The sequence below is a fragment of the Vanellus vanellus genome, assembly GCF_965231255.1.
Source record: "Vanellus vanellus genome assembly, chromosome: 6".
NCBI lineage: Eukaryota > Metazoa > Chordata > Aves > Charadriiformes > Charadriidae > Vanellus > Vanellus vanellus.
This window is the reverse complement of record NC_138911.1, coordinates 21,123,237-21,142,521: the sequence shown is the minus strand read 5'-3', so window position 1 is coordinate 21,142,521 and position 19,285 is coordinate 21,123,237. Positions and strand designations below refer to the sequence as shown.

General features: G+C 40.9%; 1 protein-coding gene across 3 annotated transcripts in view; it reads right to left on the bottom strand.

The window, feature by feature from the left end:
- Nucleotides 1-19,285, bottom strand: part of LRP5 (LDL receptor related protein 5) — a 166,906-nt gene that overhangs the window by 14,422 nt on the left and 133,199 nt on the right. For all 3 annotated transcript variants that reach the window (XM_082486003.1, XM_082486002.1, XM_082486001.1), the window contains exons 12-17: nucleotides 18,132-18,455; nucleotides 13,366-13,568; nucleotides 10,813-11,024; nucleotides 10,317-10,507; nucleotides 4,766-4,975; nucleotides 2,462-2,587 (exon numbers count right to left, since the gene is read on the bottom strand). In XM_082486003.1, coding sequence (XP_082342129.1) covers nucleotides 2,462-2,587; nucleotides 4,766-4,975; nucleotides 10,317-10,507; nucleotides 10,813-11,024; nucleotides 13,366-13,568; nucleotides 18,132-18,455 — 1,266 coding nt within the window. The remainder of the gene's footprint in view (nucleotides 1-2,461; nucleotides 2,588-4,765; nucleotides 4,976-10,316; nucleotides 10,508-10,812; nucleotides 11,025-13,365; nucleotides 13,569-18,131; nucleotides 18,456-19,285) is intronic.

The window sequence follows — 19,285 nt, the reverse complement described above, 5'->3', positions numbered from 1 at the left end:
GGTTAATTGGCAATGAATACACCAAAAACATATAACATCTGCTTCTACAATATCTGTTTCTCTATTTTTCCAGTGGTTTCTCCACAAATTTCTGAGTCAGATATGAATTGAAAAATATGAATGGAGAAAAAATATCTGTTAAGCATTAAGCTAAGTCCTCTTGCTGAAAAGTCTCTGGGCTGCAGGTCAGCAGAGGTTCAGAGAGTAGTCTGAGGAGCACTGTAGGCCTGCCCTGATCTTACATTCTTTCACTATGGTCAGAGACAGAACCCTGGACCTTGTGCACAGCCATTTTTATGTCTGCTGGACCTAAGAAAGCTGGGACTTCATTCAAATTTGACTTTTCATGGACCCCAAGATCCTGGCATCAATCCATTCCAGATCCATACTGTTGCTCAAGTTGCAATCACATACTGATAGCATTAAGCAGCAGCTACAGCCTCACGCAGAGATGCAACAATAAGGCATTCATAGTTGCTTTTTCAGAACGTCAAAAGACAAAGACAGTCGAGATAAAGAATCTATTGCAAAAAATGCTTTTAATTCTTATATAAAGCAAATTAGCACATACTTTTTCACTATTAGTATCAATGAAAGAATCAGTCAATGTGTAAGTCCCTTCAGTTGTTATGAGTAGCAGTTAGTTATGTTCAAAATGAGGGGGCCATCTCAAAACACCGCTGCAGCAGACACATTTCCACTGATTTCAAAAGTTGCTGGGTCAAATCCCTGTGACGTAATTAAATCAGTTAACAGAGGCAGTTACTAGTCCCCACAGCTGCTGTTGCTAGCTAATGCTCTAAGTAGATGCTTTACCACTTGGATTAACAGAGTATCACATCATACCCTGTTTACAACAACAATATTGAGCAAGCTGGAGGGGTGCTCTGACACTGGATGGTAACACTCCTCTGGAAACTCCTCAGGAGTATTTTTCTCCTGAGGGTGGTGTGACAGATCCTAAATCTATGCAATTACATGCAAACCGTTTTTAAAGTGCTGATGTCCTTCCCTCATTAGGGAGAAATCTTCAAGAATGAGACTCAAGTATAGTCAAGAGCTTGAAAACCAAAATGCAAATAAAAATCCAAATGCATTTGATTTTTGAAAATTTTGTGATTTTTAACTTTCTGATTTATGATTATTTGGTATAGCAATATGAGAATTACAAATATAGCCAGTGACCTGACAGCTGTAGGTAAGATAAAGATACCAGATACACACATTAAGATAATTATTGAATTAAATTTTGATATGAGTGTGCTGTTTAGATAATCCAACAGACAGATTACTACTTCTGCATTTAGAGCTACAATTAATCTTGCATTATGTTTGCTCTTGGCAGGCACAAGCTCGCATTTAAAAACTTGTAAGGAGCATTCATAAGGGTACATGGGTAAATGTTCTCCAGCCTAAATAGCTTTTAATCTGTTTTGAAATACTGGCTATTGGCTGCTACTATGGCAGACAAGATAGGTTAAAAAGTTGTTGCAGGCTTAGCGAAGGATTAGAATAAAAAACCAAGACACTGAAATGGAGGCCCCTTAATTTTTAAATGTATAGCAGAAGATAACAAAGGAGTGGAATGTCAGAATCTCTCCTTGGCTATGTTGTGCAACAACAGTACAGCAAGAAATATAAGTAGATTGATACCACCCCAACCCCTCCCCCCAAGATGTAACCACCACTACTCTAAAACCACATAGCGTATTGTGGTCATGGGAAAGAAAACCATTTATAATAGAAATGACTATCCTGTGGGAGGTCAGAGTTCAGCCAGAAAACGAAATCCACAGCAAAATGAATACATAAAAAGAAGTCAAGAGGACCAACAGAGCCAGATGATTTAAGATGAGGACTCCCAAAAAGAAACAATGTTTTCGTTGCTTTGGTTTTAATCCGCTCTGCAAGTGGGGGGAGGATTTTCACAAATCCTGGGATTGTGAAAGGGAAGTCTAAAGGAAAAGCCTGCCACGTGGAAAGAGGTGAACTACCTTAATTAAAAAGGACTGCAATGGAGCCCTTGGCCTACATTTCATTAACTAGACAGTACAGTGTTTCATGTTATGAGGCCAAATTCATTCAAAAGACTGGAGTATCATTGTGGGAATCATATGCACAATTTCTGCTGCTAGGTCATCAAGGGTTGATGCAACATCATCTTATAAGCATTTGTTTAAAGCACAAAACTGTCACATCATACAATTATAAAAATCTCAGTAGAAGATGCCAGTATTTTAAGGTCAAACAAGAATATGCTGCTCACAATGAAAAGTTACATATGTCCAAAAACTGAAGCAGGAAACAGCTGGTAAGAGAATCAAAGGTTAATTTAACACATGATGCAACACACCACGTGTAGGAAAACACTGTATAAACACACATTTTGGAATGGAAAGCAACCTCAATCCCCATCTTTTTTGATATAAACTGCTTAGCAGTACTGTTAAACATAACTCACCTCCACACGTTAACAGATTCTGTAGTAGCACAAGGTGCTCGGGGCATGAACATCTTGGAGTCCCATCCCCTTTGGCAATGCAGATGTGCGAACACCCACCATTGTCACGGGAGCATGGATGTGCAGCTGGACAAACACACAGAAAAGAGTATTATACAGCATAAAAGAAATTACAACTCTCCTAGCTAGGGCGAACTCACAAAAGCACTTGCAAAACACTTTTGTTTGTGTAACCAAGATTTCATTACAAATTAATAGGAAGATAAATGCAGGATTTTTCAGTTCAGTGCTCAAAAGCTCATTTACTACTTCATAAGGACAACATTTCTCACAGTCACAGTGATATGGAGACCTTTAAAGGACTTCTGAAAAGAATATGGGAGCTCAGGTGAAGAGGAACAAGAAGGCAGATTTGAGAAGGTCGCATTTAGAGTGCACCTAGACATCCCACCTGCATTTCTAGGGTAGCCAGGCATCAAGAATTAACATATGTAACTGCAGAATGGCAACCCCCAAAACCCTCAGGAATTCTTCTCTAACCTTAGAGCTCTTAATATCTATCCCCTCCACTTCCCTGTTACTCACAAAATTGCTATATAAGCACACACAGTTGATTATTTTTTTTAAAGACAGGAAGCTACATGGTTGCGTTCCCAAATCAGTTACCCAGAAGCAGCGAGTACCTGAGAGCTCCTAAAAGAATCACACTACATGTACATTAGGTGGGTAAGAAACAGGCAGAGAGGTGAGGTCACTGTCTGAGGATCTCAGCCCAACAGAAACAGAAGAGACCAGTCTCCTGCCTACTTATTTGAGCCGACAGCTGAGCATCTGCTGGAGTGATCTGTGGGGCTATAGTCTGTGTTATTTGTGTTTCTGCTGACCCTCTTACCACTTTTTTTTTTTTTTTTCCCCTATTCTTTACTACTAGTAAGGACCAAGAATTTCCACAGGGAAGAAATGGCATAGATACTGTAATCTCTGTGCCAAAGTTGTTTTCCATTTGTTCAGGCTTCTTCGCAACCTGCTTTCACCTTTAACAAATTCATTAATTTAATACAGTGTTGGAGACACTACTGTTTGAGGCCTGGGTTGCTAGCAGAAAAAGTACCGGCATATATACTTGTGTGGGCAGGCACACCTACATATGTATTTTTACTCCCCTGTTGTAACAGAAGTCACCTATGTAGGACAGTTTTCAGCTGCAAAAGGTGACTCCTTTCAGCGTGACTGAGAAGAAACAGTACTCTTGTCATAAAAAAGAAACATTTAAAAAAAACCCCATGGGATATAAAGTAATCTTTTAACAGTGCTGAGAATTAAAGAAAAAAATTTTTGCATCATTCAGTATTGCCTTTGAAATACACTCCAAATACGAGAAATGGCAGAGAAGAAAAACTGGGTATTGTGAAAGGAAAAAGAACATCTGGATAAGGATTAGCACATAGAATCTACTACAGTTTAAATACTTATGTTAGCTTATTTGTAACAGCTTGCCCACATAAGCAAGTCTGAAAATACTTTCAGCTACCACAGAAACTAATGTACGTGGCACAGAGGGTTACGAAGTGGAAGAATTTCTTCTGCAAATTAAAGCATTATATACAAATGTACCTTCCCTATATAAGACAACCTATCACAGGCAACAAAGTTGAACGAGGCCCCTGGCATTAATTAGCCCTCGTTTCCCAAATCTTGTTTGTGCTTCTTTCTCTTTTATACTTCTATTAAGCAGGAGCAGCTGTAGGTTGCCATTTTGAGGAATGACTACTTTAAGAGGTTTCTGCACTCTCCCTCAAGTCACAGGAACTTGGACCACCAGTTCAGAAAAAGAAGGTCCTCCATGCATGATCCTTTTCAGAAGGGAGCACCTAAAATGGCTCCACCTCTGATGGAAGAGAAATTCCACATCCATAATAATTCATTGTAGGAGCTTCCTGCCTGTTCTCCCTCCCTCCCTGGAGGATTTTGCATCATTGACTGTGTTGACACAAACCAGTCGTGCTTTACGCAGGGGTCTAAAACCGCTGGAGAAAAAGACAAGTACAATCCCGTTCTTTCCTTTTAAAGGTTTTTCCAAGTCTTACTACTTGGTTTTACTTCTAGCTGTACAGAAATACTCCTTTGGAGAAGAATGAGCAACTTGTTTCTCCTCCTCTTCTAGGATCCCGACTGGCCAAGTTGAAAGCACTTCATGGCTTACTTGAACCCCACTGGGCAACATTATTACAATATTCAGCTGGATGAGGACTTTGAGAGACAGTAACCAAGAGTAAGAGACATCAGATATTGAAATAAACTCACAGAATTCCTCCATATCAAGTTCTTCCACAGCATGAATGCCTGTTAGGTGGGCAATTCGGCCTTGAATTCTAGTCCTTTTGTACCCATTCATTTTCTCCACTCTCTCAATCATCTGCTGCTGACGATCAATCCAATACAAGTGATTCCCCAGCACAGTGAGTCCCATTGGCTGAAGGATGTTGGAGTCCTCCAGGGTCACGCGGTTAGCACCTGAGATCAACAAAAATAAAGACTAGTTAGTTTTACACCAGCCGACTTTTAACCCATTTCTTAAAAAAAAAACCAACTAGAACCAAACCAAACCCTGAAAATAGATAGCTATAAGGTCACTGGCTTCATCTGTCTATGAGGCTTTTCTTGTTCAGCCTCATCTCAGGTAAATGCAACCAGTTCCCATGCCATGAGGGCAAGCAGATACAATATGAAAACAGCTCATCCTTTTATACACTGGCTTCATACACAGCCAGCCATTTCATACACTTCATACACATCCAGCCATGATCAACCTCATATTGATTGTCATGATTTGTCATGTGTAACTGTGTGCAGTCCCTAAAAGCCTGTGTCACCAATACAGACTCAGCTCTCGTGCCAAAATCTTTACAATACATTCACACACCAAGCAGTACACTTTGTTGGAATCTACAAGCAGGAGTGAAATACAACCGATTAGCTTCACTGCCATTACTCAAATAAAACACATTCATCATGCAAAGCAAGAGGCAAGTACACAAACCCTGTCATATGCTATATCACTACCACAGAGATACAATCACAAAAGAAAAGCTCATATTCTAACAGCCACCCTTCTTCCTTCACCTTCTCTTTTTAGTTCAGTAACCAACCAGAAAACCCAAATGCCAAGTAACTCAATATGCTCTTAAACATGAACACTATGAAATGCTTGTTTTCTGCTATACAGAAATGTGCAGAAATCTGCTCTCAGCCAATGTGTAAAAATCAGGTTAAGTAAAAATGCATTTATGACTGCTTTTAAAATTAATTGCTTGCAGTCTTCTACGGTGTGCTGCCCTACACTTAGTGGCATTTAATTGTTGCTTTTGTTATGCTTGCTAGGGTGAACAAGAGATTCCAAATTATTATATTAATTCAAACAAACCGTTTTGAGGCTGTGTATGCCTATGTACACTGGATATATTTGATTTTAAAAATGAGGATTCAAAACAAAATCATAACTTGGTGCTTTTTCTGCTCTCGTATTTCATTTTGAAATAAAGACCTTGTGTCTGCTTATATTTAAAAAACAGAAGTTTTTAATACCTACACAAAATGAGATTATAGAATCTGGATACATAATAAAAATGCTATTACCACTGGATTCAACTATTTTGCTGCATAAATTATGTAGAGCTCAGACAAGCGTAAGAATGTAACATTTATTTCAATTACACATTCTATTAGTTTTGAACATAAAATTATTGCCTGCAATGACTCTTACTTGACTGTCATTGACAAACAGTGTACATTCAAATCAAATTTAGTTGTAGAGAGATCAGAAATTCTTGGACTTGCAATTGGGCTTTTAGTTCTTTGGTCCTAAATTTCTTTTGTTTCCAAACCCATGAGGAAGACATCTTTGTTTAATTCCATTTTCAGAAGAAACATGCATAAACTGTATGTGACAGTACAGTCCTGGTTGTAATCTGATGTGTCCATTACTGTATACACTTCCAATGTGCCACTGGATTTTACTCTTGAAAAGACTAAAAAAACAGAATAGATGCACCTGCACTAATTTCACTAGATGGGCACTAAACCTGACCCTTAGTACTACTCTCTAGCAGCACAGTTCCTGAGATGTTCTTTGTCTTCTCCTAAACAGGTCTCAAAATTTAGAAATACTAGGAAACATCTTGACAGAAGAAAGTTCTCAATGAACAAAGCACAGGGCACTTTGTTCATTTGCCCTCCAACCTGCTGAGCACCCTGAGCTCCTACGAACTTCAGTGTCATTGGATTTTCCAAGACAACTGTCCTTTTGCCAGACTAAGCCTCACATTTTGACCCAAAAGCACAATTTTTAGCTGCATTCAAGATACTGCAAGAATAGGAAAGCCTTATTTCAATTCGATATAAAGAAAACCTCTTCTGCCTTCTTGATTTTTTAAGTGCTAAATTACTGATCCAGTTAGAAATAAAAGGCAAGCTGATTTCCTGAAGGATATCCCGAAGGCATCCTGAAATCATGAATACATGAGGTGCCAGGTGACGCTTGCAAGCTAGCAGTCCTGCTAGAATCCTAGCCTGTTTGAACAGCCTCCCAAATCCAGGCCAAAAACAGGGTACAGTTTTCAGGGGTGTACATCAAGCATCATCTTTTATCTGTATCATCTGCAAAAAGCTGAACATTGGCGATTTGGGAAGCTGCTGGAAATAAGGTGATTAATCTATACTATAATTACATTGGATTTGATCTTGAGTAAATGACTGTCCAAATTATTAATGAATAATTTTAAACAGAGAGGCAAAGGCCATCTATAGCAGTGGATGACACCATTAAATAGGTTAAAAGAATGATCAAAATGGAAAACTCTATCTGAATAAATAAACGGATATTTTCAACAGATATTGTTAGAAAAAAGAAGAGAAAACATCTTACAAGTAAAGAAGTGTTGAATTTCCATAGTAATTAAATACTTTGATTCCCAGAATGAAACAGATGTGTAGTCTTTTCAAGAGGGAAACCAACAGTTGAATGTAAAAAACATTAAGCCAGAAGGACACAATTCCTCTATTTAAAGTCTAATTGAAAACAAAGCATGTTTTCACTGCAGCAATTTTATAGCTTTCCCAGTCACTTCAACAATAATATAAACCACTACTTTTTGGTTGACTGGTGTGGCAGACAAGTTGTTTGCAAATAGTTTATGAATGTCTAAAAAGCATCAACAACTCCGACTGAAAAATTCAAGAATCTCATGAAGAAAACTGTTAGACAGGTTTACAGTTCTTTCATTGCTCTCTGAAAGTTAATCATTGGACATCTGAGGTTATTCCACGATTTAGCAGGATGCTGTAATCAGGGGTTTGTGCAAGCTTCAGAAACTGCCATAATCACGTCATCTCTCCAAACCTACGAGGGAATAAGCCTATCTAGACCAGTCTAATTGGTATGAAGGTTGCTATACACAATTTCAGTCCCATTTATTCAGCAGCCTTAGTTGACACTAAAATCCTTTTGCTAATTTGTGCTTATTGTGTTTTGCTCAGAAAATACTTTTTAGAGGAACTAATTCAAGCAATGTAACTTTGGATGTCAGATTTTTTCTAAAGTTGTGACGCAAGACTGCAAAATATTTAAAAATAAAAATATGCTGTTAATTCATTTAAAAAATCAACACTTCGGTGAATCAAAATACACTGAGCTCAGCTACATCAAATACAACCATAGTTTCCTGGCTACATGATACATATCCTCTAATTAATAAACATTGGTTTCTTTTAATCCTGTAGCTTTCCCCTGCTTTTATCTTACCGATAGTGTTTGATTCGTTAGCTGTGAATCAAATAAATGTGCATGAAACGCTTTGGTTCAATATTAACCAGAGAAAGGTTAGTTTTCCCTGTAAAAAGATCCAAAGAATTTGATTAAAATATATATCCTATATGCAAACATATGCTAACATGGAGTTTTAATATCATGAAAATGAAGAATGCATACAAAGGAAGCTGCAATCACAGGACACAACTACCAGCATATGATGGCCTAGCTGCTGATTTATTCATGTTTCAGTTTACTTAAGTACTATTGTCAGGTCTTATTCATTCAAGACTTAGAAGTAAAGCAATATTAAACAGACTCCTCAGCGCTTTATGCTGTACTTTGCAAGGACACAGTCCATCTTCCAACCTGTAACATGACAAGCAAGAAGCGCCTGCCCCCTGCCTGCCCCCATCTGCTAGTTGTGACTCAACCTTGCATGTGTGCCAAATCAAAGGTGAAAAAAGGATGCTTACGTACATACAAGTAGAAGACCTATGCATAGCTAGGTCCACTGCACGCTACAGCTTCATTATGTAATATGGCTTCCTATTACATGGGGGTCACCTTTTTACCAGTAGAAGCCCGAGTTATTGATCCCATCCTCCCTTCTCAAATCATTAACTTCTCCCTGGTACATTCCCCCTCTCCCAAACCATGTGATTTCCACATAATCTTCTTCAGTGCCTTGTCACTCTCTTGTGTTTGTGGATACCGCTTCAGCCACAATACCTGCATGATATGCTGCTTTTCTGTCTTGTCCTGTTACTTTTGGATTTCTTCCTACAGCACTTCTTTCATCACTACACAAAACCTTTTCAGTTTCTCTGATGCATTTTGTGTTGTGTGTCCCACTCTGTCAACCTTTTCTTCTCAAACATGGGTTGTTCCATAGGTCAAGTCTTGTCTCCTTCTATCTTACTTTCTCCTACAAATTTTTGTAGGTTCTCTGACACCTATACCTAGATTGGACATTTTGTGGCTACACAGGCAGTTTGACAATACCCCTCTATCCAGTTTGATAAATGATGAAAGATATGGGCTGCTTTACCTTCCCAGCTCCAGCTTCATGTATTTACCCTGTCTGGCAGAGGAGACCTGAGTCTGACCTTGAGTCAGTTTTAGGTGCTCAAAAGTGAACTGTCCTTGAAAAAAGTGAACAATTTTCGCCTGGTTTAGTTCATTGCCTCACTACAATACAAGGGAAGGATGTGACTACATGGCAAGAAGAGCTGAGCCACAAAAAATTGGAGAATCAGCATTTTATGGCAGATGCCAATCACTAGAACAGCCCAGCTTCTACTCCCTTACACTAGTTCACTTCTCTCTGCATTTCCTTTAGGAGTTTTATTTCTTGATAAACAGATGATGAGAGAACAAATCACAAGTCAGAAAGTAGGGCCATTGGATCCTCTGTGCTATACTGCTCACCAGATGAGCGAGCCCATTTCTCTACTTCTTCAACACTATCAAGTATTTTTAAATCAATAATGAACAGCGCTCTTTAAGATCTATTGCTGTGGACATGGAGTTATGCGTTATTTTACTAATATGCGAAAAGAGCAATGAGTTGGCACCTCTCCACTGTTTGCAGCACAGATATTCCAGACGAGCTGCCTTATCATCTCTCTTGGAAGAAAGCCATTCCCCTTCCTTATGTTTGTTTTTCAAACTACCTAAGCTATAAACTCAAGAGTTAGAAAAATTAAGTTACACAAACTTTTCAAACCATAAGGGAAAAAAAAAGGGCACAGGGGAGGTGATTTAGGGGTTCCATGACTGACAACACCTACCTAAATCTGATCTTGCAAGAGTTGCTTTCAGAACATATCAAAAGTCAAATGGCTCTGTTGGAGGGTGGCAATCATTACAGACATGTTTATTCCAATCAGATCAAAGATGGGAGCCCATGAGGAATTGTTATCTGTGACTGCCTACACAGAACTGGCAACAGTGGAGATAGAAATTACTGGGGTCAGCATCAAAGAGGGAATGATGTCCTATACATACACACACACTGCTCCAAATGTTTAGCTGCATACCACATACCTGACAGATCACAGCTTTCAATGCGCTTCAGATCTGCATCTACCCAGAAAAGCTTTCCAAGTTTGTTGTCAATCACCAGTGCTACTGGTCGGATCAATCCAGTTGTAAAAAGCACTTCTCTCTCTGTGCCATCAAGGGCTGCACGCTCAATCTTAGGAGCTCGCTCTTGCATGTTGGTGAAGTACATGTACCTGAGAACAAAGACACCAGCCGCTTAACTGAGAGCTTCAGAAGGGAGGGAACTCACCTTTGCACACAAGTTCTACATTGTAAGTGGGACCGGTTCACAAAGGGATGACTGTGGTGACTGTTGCTCCCAGCTGCACAGATCTAGATCTTAAAAGCCAGAATAGTCCAAGCAGTCACCCATATCCTCAACAATTAAATATGCAAACAATTCTCCTTTTTAAAATATACAGATGCAACACAAGATTCACACACACAGCTGACGTACTTCCCAAGAGTGCTCTGTACAAGGCACAGAAAGGAATCTCACCCTCGCTCTGCATTCACTACAATGGCTCTGGGCTTGTCGTGATCCCCTCGTAGCACCATCCCAATTGACTCGCCATTCAGCCTGTGGACATTGACTGAATTTGTGGCCTCACAGGTCCAGTACAAGGTATGGCTATATATATCGATGCTGAGGTCATGTGGCTGCTTCTCTGGGTTCTGGCTTTGGTTTGGAGTACTCATGACAGTGAAAGGCTGCAAGAAAACATATAGGGAACAATTTCCAGTAATTATTCTGATTACTGATTGAAGATGACCTACCTGACAGTCCAGAAACACCTAAAACCACCCACAAGGAAACAACAAACATAAGGAATGCAATAAAGCTTAACAAAAAAAAAAAAATCGATTCAAACTGTGGATTAGAGGAAAAACATCTGGATGAAATCCATAAGATTATGCAAAACTCCCCAGAAAGCAGTTGTGGCACCTCCTATAAGTAGAATTAATTAGTAGGAGATGGAAGAAAACTATAGTGAATGTTTATTCATGGAACAATCTTGAATGAAACAATGCAAGAAACAAGGCAGCCTTCTGGCCAGACTTGCACTGTCATACAGTCAGCTGAACAAATCTCTATCTCTTGCCAGAGTCTCCTTACTTTTTTATTTGTAGTGTAGTAGATATTGATTTTCTTTAAGTCCTGGGTTCTCTGAAAAACTAAAATCTTTTCAAGAAACTTGGTTCTGTTTGCGTACATGTCAAATGGCTACAACTCTGCCTTACACCCATACTAACAGCATTACCTTGCTTCCACCCTCATGTCTTTATGATAGAACTTAGAAAACTTGACATTATTGCCAAGCTTCTGGAATCATTACTCTCAACCCCTCCCAATCTAACTAACATACTATTTACTACACTTTTTAACTCTATGTTGAATACTACCATAGACTTCAATACTTTATTTCTGTGAAGAGCACTAGAGCATATAAAAAAATCCCTGAAGGAAAATAATCTTTCTGTTGCTTGTTTAATGTTACACAGGCTCCACTAGCATACAGCGAACCTCAGCGCCACTGGGATAGTAATCCTGCTGGCAAACTCCCAAAGTCAAAGTAGCCTTCAAAGGTGACTGCTTCTGGTGACATAATAACGGTGAGGGGAAAGCAGTGGATTCTTTAAGTGTCCTAATACAGTGCTCCCAATCCAAGCACAAAAACAGTACCAGAAAAAGTTCATACGGGTCAAGAAAGCTGAAGACACCATTCCGTGCTCAGCTTAAGTAAAATGAATTACCCAACATAGCATTACTTGTCAACGTTCTATTTCCACAATTTGGTTTTTAAGCTGCCAAGTTCTGCATAGTGACACACAGGCTTTTTCCTTTTTATATAAAGTTTTAACCCTATTTTGCCTTGACAGTGCACCTAGAAACAAAAAGAAATCATTCTTTTCCTGGAATCAAAGGTAACATTACCCAGGTATGAAATTTATATGCATCATCTGCAAACAGCACAATTTAGCAAAATTGAGTAAATATAGTTAGTGAAAATTTGAAAGGCAAAATTTCCAGGGGACCTGCATCTTCAAAGCTGTGTCACCAAGGTAGAGGAAAACACAAAGCAAATGAATCTCCATTGCAATTTGCACCTAGCAAGTCCCAAAGAGAAGCTAGACTACAGCAATTAGCACCTACCATAATCCCAAAAAGCAAGAGCTTCTTCAAAATTCATCCACAACCCAGCTAGCTGCTCATCCTAACATACCTCCTCCCAATCTTAAAAGAAAAGGCCAAAAAATAAAATTGTCATCTCTTCCTTTAAAGGAAACTGTAAAACCTCTGATGCATGAAGACACCAGTCCATTTCCATCGATATCACGTCATATTGTTTAGACACGACTGCCCAAGAACTAGGAAAATATAACTTGCCCACTCTCCATTTCATTTTATATTCCTATTCAAACCATAGTTTGTAAAGAATCTGTTATCTTGACCTGGGAGTTAAGCTATGCTAACACATAATAGTACCTGGAAAAATAGTACACTTCTTTCCACTCTTGTGTGAATAACTAGTGTAAAAGAATAACGTCCCCAACTCAGTAAAACAATTAAGCATGTGGATAAGCCTATCCCTATCTGGCACAGCAATCAACTCTACATTCACTCAGGGTTTAACTACAGCTTGGATAGCTGAGAGTTTTCATTATGACAGAGCTTTACACTGATGATAATATTATCAGACAAATGGCATGCACAATATTGACTTTAGAATACGATTTATCTGTCCTGAGTATAGTGAATCTGCTTTACTTCAGTGCCAATCCTTAACTAAAGATTGCAATTCAAGGCTTATAGTTTCAGATACAGATGATGTACTATATTCTGTTACACTTCTTTGTGTATAAATTAAAATCACAATCCTAAAAGCCTTCAGTAATTTTCACATATAAATAGAATACACAGGAAATGCTGGTGAGAGTGAAGTTTAAACCGATGAATCCTTGGGGTAGAAGACAGGAGGGGAACATCAAGCATAAAGTGCAAGGCACAGAAAAAGACCAACACAGAACTACATATACCATGTAAACTTGCCTGAGTGCCATCATCTTTGGCTCTTTTGATAATATTCTGACGTCCATCCACCCAGTAGATCAATTTATCTAAGGGATCATAATCAATAGCCTTGACATTCCTTAAACCATGCACAGGCAGTATGATATCAGGACTTTGCTGATCATCTGGTATCATCCGGCTGATTGCAGATTTCTGGCTAAATAACAGGAAGCTGGCAGGGGCTGAAACAAGTCAAAACAGAATGCATAAGAAAATGCAACTCACACGGTCAAAAATACACCCACAAAGAAGACAAAGACTATTTAGGACAAAATCACAGAGAGATAATTATATTCACAATGAAAACTACGGTAATTCGTAAGCTGAGATTTTTGCTATTAAATTGAAAGTGTTTCTTTGTGTACTTCTCGAGGATACATGTGCTCACCCTCACGCAGAAAGTATTTCCTTTGCATATTATAAAATAACTGTTCCTCATCTGGAATTTAAGGAACACCAGTGACAGTGGGCAATACAGAGTCACAGGTTTTCCTATATAATCATGGAACTGTTTAGGTTGGAAAAGACCTTTAAGATCATCAAGTCCAACCGTTAACCTAGCACTGCCAAGTCCACCACTAAACCATGTCCTTAAGCACCACATCTACATGTTTTTTAAATACCTCCAGGGATGGGGACTCAACCGCTTCCCTGTTCCAATGCTCAACAACCCTTTCAGTGAAGAAATCTTCCTAATATCCCATCTAAACCTCCCCTGGCACAACTTGAGGCTGTTTCCTCTCATCCTATCACTTGGGAGAAAAAAAACGACTCCCACCTCGCTACAACCTCCTTTCAGAAAGTTGTAGGGAGTGATAAGGTCTCCCCTCAGCCTCCTTTTCTCCAGGCTAAACAACCCCAACTTCCCTCAGTCACTCCTCATAAGACTTGTGATCTACACCCCTCACCAGCTTCGTTGCTCTTCTCTGTACACACTCCAGCACCTCAATGTCTTTCTTTTAGTGAGGACCCAAAACTGAACACCGTACTCGAGGTGCGGCCTCACCAGTGCCAAGTACAAGTGGACGATCGCTTCCCTAGCCCTGCTGGCCACGCTCTTCCTGATACAGGCCAGGATGCCATTGGCCTTCTTGGCCACCTGGGCACACTGCTGGCTCATATTCAGCCAGCTGTCAACCAACACCCATACGTCCTTTTCTACTGGGCAGCCTTCCAGCCACTCTTCCCCAAACCTGTAGCGTTGCAAGGGGTTGTTGTGACCCAAGTGCAGGACCCGCCACTTGACCTTGTTGAACTTCATACAACTGACCTTGACCCATCAACCCAGCCTGTCCAGATCCCTCTCTAGAGCCTTGCTACCCTCAAGTAGATCAACCTTCTCACCCAACTTGGTGTCTTCTGCAAACTTACTGAGGGTGCACTCTTGATAAAGATATTAAACAGAACAGGCCCCAGTAATGAGCCCTGGGGAACACCACTTGTGACTGGCCACCAACTGGATTTAACTCCATTCACCACCACACTTTGAACCCAGCCGCCCAACCAGTTTTTTTACCCAGCAAAGCGCACACCCATCCAGGCCATGAGCAGCCAGTTTCTCCAGGAGAATGCTGTGGGAAACTGTGTCAAAGGCTTTATTGAAGTCCAGGTAAACAACATCAACAGCCTTTCCCTCATCCACTGAGCAGGTTGTCTTGTCATAGAAGGCGATCAAGTTATTCAAGCAGGACCATAACTCCATCCTTTCTTCCAGTTATAATTTCCTTATATGCTACTGTGCCAGGATGCCCAAAGCTTTGTTGGTTTATTTTTTTAAGTGAATAGCCCATTTTCTATTCAGCTGCTATTTTTTACTAGAAACTTAAATTCTTATTGAACAACTGGTGAACTGGCAGGTTCATAACATCACACATAGTATCAAACCTTATATTTCAAGTGCACGTGCACATTGTGCAGACTACTTAGGATGCTGTTTTACTGGATGTTATTTTTGCTGACTTTATTAACACTAAAGAGAAAAAGACATTTTTTGTTTATAATTTCACATCCACACACCTACACACCTAAGTAAGGTCTGGGAAAACTTCAATAACACAGTTGAATCACCTAGAAAGCACTTCTAGTAAAGCAAGAATGACCAGACTTGACAGCACTGTTATTTCTAAGATTTGAAATAGAATCATAGAATCATAGAATTAGTGAGGTTGGAAGGGACCTTTAAGATCATCAAGTCCAACCATTAACCTACCCTGATAAAAACACCACCACTTCTAAACCATGTCCCTAAGCACCTCATCTACCCTTTTCTTAAACACCTCCAGGGATGGTGAATCCACCACCTCTCTGGGCAGCCTATTCCAATGTTTAATAACCCTTTCAGTGAAAAAATGCTTCCTAATATCCAATCTAAACCTGCCCTGACATAACTTGAACCTGTTTCCTCTTGTCCTATCACTTGTCACCAGGGAGAAGAGGTCAGCTCCCATCTCTCTAAAACCTCCTTTCAGGTAGTTGTAGAGGGTGATAAGGTCTCCCCTCAGCCTCCTCTTCTCCAGGCTAAACAACCCCAGATCCCTCAGTCGTTCCTCATAAGGTTTGTCCTCCAGACCCTTCACCAGCTTTGTAACCCTTCTCTGGACACGCTCTAACACCTCAATGTCCTTCTTGTAGTGAGGGGCCCAAAACTGAACACAGTACTCGAGGTGAGGCCTCACCAGTGCCGAGTACAGGGGGATGATTACTTCCCTAGTCCGGCTCACCACACTATTCCTGATGCAGGCCAGGATGGTGTTGGCCTTCTTGGCTGCCTGGGCACACTGCTGGCTCATGCTCAGCCGGCTGTCCACCAACACCCCCAGGTCCTTTTCTGCCAGGCAGCTTTCGAGCCACTCCGCCCCCAGTCTGTAGCGCTGCATGGGGTTGTTGTGACCCAAGTGCAGGACCCGACACTTGGCCTTGTTGAACCTCATACCATTGGCCTCAGCCCATCTGTCCAGCCTGTCCAGATCCCTCTGCAGAGCCAATCTACCCTCAAGCAGATCAACACGCCCCCCTAGTTTAGTGTCGTCTGCGAACTTACTGAGGGTGCATTCAATCCCCTCATCCAGATCATTGATAAAGATATTAAAGAGAACGGGCCCCAGCACCGATCCCTGGGGGACACCACTTGTGACTGGACACCAACTGGATTTAACTCCATTTACCACCACTCTCTGGGTACGGCCATCCAGCCAGTTTTTTACCCAGCGAAGAGTACACCTGTCCAGGCCATGAGCAGCCAGTTTCTCCAGGAGAATGCTATGGGAAACGGTGTCAAAAGCCTTGCAAAAATCCAGGTAGATAACATCCACAGCTTTTCCCTTGTCCACTAAGTGGGTCACCTTGTCATAGAAGGAGATCAGGTTTGACAGGCATGACCTGCCTTTCACAAACCCATGCTGACTGGGCCTGATCACCCTGTTCTCTTGCATGTGCCGTATGATGGCACTGAGGATGATCTGCTCCATGACCTTCCCAGGCACCGATGTCAGACTGACTGGACTGTAGTTCCCTGGATCCTCCTTCCGGCCCTTCTTATGGATGGGTGTCACATTTGCCAACCTCCAGTCAGCTGGGACCTCCCTGGTTATCCAGGACTGTTCATAAATGATGCACAGTGGCCTGGTGAGCACTTCCGCCAGCTCCTTCAGTACCCTTGGATGGATCCCATCCAGCCCCATAGATTTGTGCACCTCCAGGTGCTGAAGCAGGTCCCTCACCATTTCCCTTTGGATTACAGGGGCTTCATTCTGCTCCCCATCCCTGTATTCTAGCTCAGGGGTCGGGGAACTCAAGGAACAACTGGTCCTACTGCTGAAGACTGAGGCAAAGATGGCATTAAGTACCTCAGCCTTTTCCTCATCCTTGGTTACTACGTTACCGGCCCCATCTACTAGAGGACAGATATTATCCTTGGTCCTCTTTTTATTGCTAATATATTTATAGAAACTTTTTTTGTTGTCCTTGACAACAGAAGCCAGGTTTAGCTCTAGCTGAGCTTTGGCCCTTCTGATTTTTTCCCTACATTGCTTCACTACCTCTTTGTAGTCCTCCTGAGCAGCCTGCCCTTCCTTCCAAAGGCCGTATATCCTCTTTTTTTCCCTAAGCTGCAACACTAGCTCCCTGCTTAGCCAGGCCGGTCTTTTTCCCCGACGGCTTGTCTTACGGCACACAGGGACAGCCTGCTCCTGCGCCTTTAAGACTTCCGTCTTGAAAGACATCCAGGCTTCCTGGGCTCCTTTGCCCTGGAGGACTGCCTCCCAGGGGACTTTGTCAACCAGGCTCCTGAAGAGCCCAAAGTCCACTTTCCGGAAGTCCAAGGTGGCAGTTCTGCTGACCCCCTTCCTTGCTTCTCCCAGAATTGAGAACTCTATCATTTCGTTGTCACTGCTGCCAAGACGGCCTCCGACCATCACATCCCCCACAAGACCTTCCCTGTTTACAAACAACAGATCCAGCATGGCACCTTCCCTAGTTGGCTCTTTCACTAGTTGTGTTAAGAAGTTATCCCCAGTACCTTCCAGGAACTTTCTAGACTGTTCCCTCCCTGAAATCTTCAGTCCTAATTCACGTCACAAAAATGGATATAAAACTCCATACTCTGTCCTCATATTTAAAGATCACCTTTAAAGTCAGAACCTTTGAAATAGACTTATGATACCCCTTCCCCTTCTAGACCAAAAGGGATCACAAGCACCTGGGAGCCACAAGCACTGAAGAATATAGTAGCATACAAAAAGGCTTACAACTACAGTTCCTGCTGTTGGGATCCAAGGTATAATGAGCAGCACAGCCGCACCTAAATCCATTTGGTATGGCAAGGCACAAGTGCCCACAGTGGCCATTATTTTGCACACAATCATTCAAGCCATCCTGACGTGAAGAATGGAAGACCAATATATCCATCACAAAATCCAAATGGCCCTGAATAAGTGTCCTGTTCTTCCCATTGGTTTTGTCTGCTCTCTCTATGCTGTGAAGATTCCAGTCTGTCCAGTAGATGTAGTCACTGTATTGGGTTAATCCGAATGGATGAGGTAGATCATCTGCTATGATTTCTCGTTCTTGTCCTGCAAAAATAAGGATAATCAACTAAAGGACAATTCCCAAGTCATGAAATGAAGAGTGTGACAGGCAACAAGAAAAAGTTTTTTCTTCCTTTTTTAAAGTAAAACCTCATTTCCCAAGTCAGCATCATGGGTGTCATCTCACAAAGGCCTCTCCTTGGAAATGGAACAGGGATAGAATGTCAGGTCAGGAACTTCTGGATTCCATTTCTGATCCTACCATTGATTCACTTTGTGGTATTTGGAAACTTATATAAACTCTGTTTTCTCAAAAAGGAATTCATGTCTGCTTCAGCTAAAACTTTGAGGACCATTTAATATTTACAAAACATCTGGACCATAAAAAAGCTCTATGTCAGCTGCAGAGAACAAGACTTCTTTCTTTTATCCAGTTAGTTACCATGTCAATATCAATGTGAAAGTTTAGTAATCCTTAGCACCCTCTTGTATGCATAAACAAAATTCCAATGGAAGATATGAAAATGTGTAGATTTGTTTTACTTTACATGTGACAGAGTTTTAATCACATGTTATGATATGCTGCAGAAGCAGCTGAATAGCCTTTCAGACTGCAGGAAATGCAAGCAGTATTTTGGTTTTGGTTTTGAACTAATACAACCAGTCCGAAGCTGGAAACAGAGATAATACTTCAACAGAAAATTAGTGTACAGATTGAAAAGTCAGGGGTGGTTTAGGTAAACCTATAAGTTGTCCTCATTTTGAGAAAGTCAGAGGTCATCTCTTCTTTGGTAAAACACAGGCAGTTTCATATCAATACAGAGAAATGACATCATATCTCGCCATCATTATACGTTATCATATGGTTATTAATT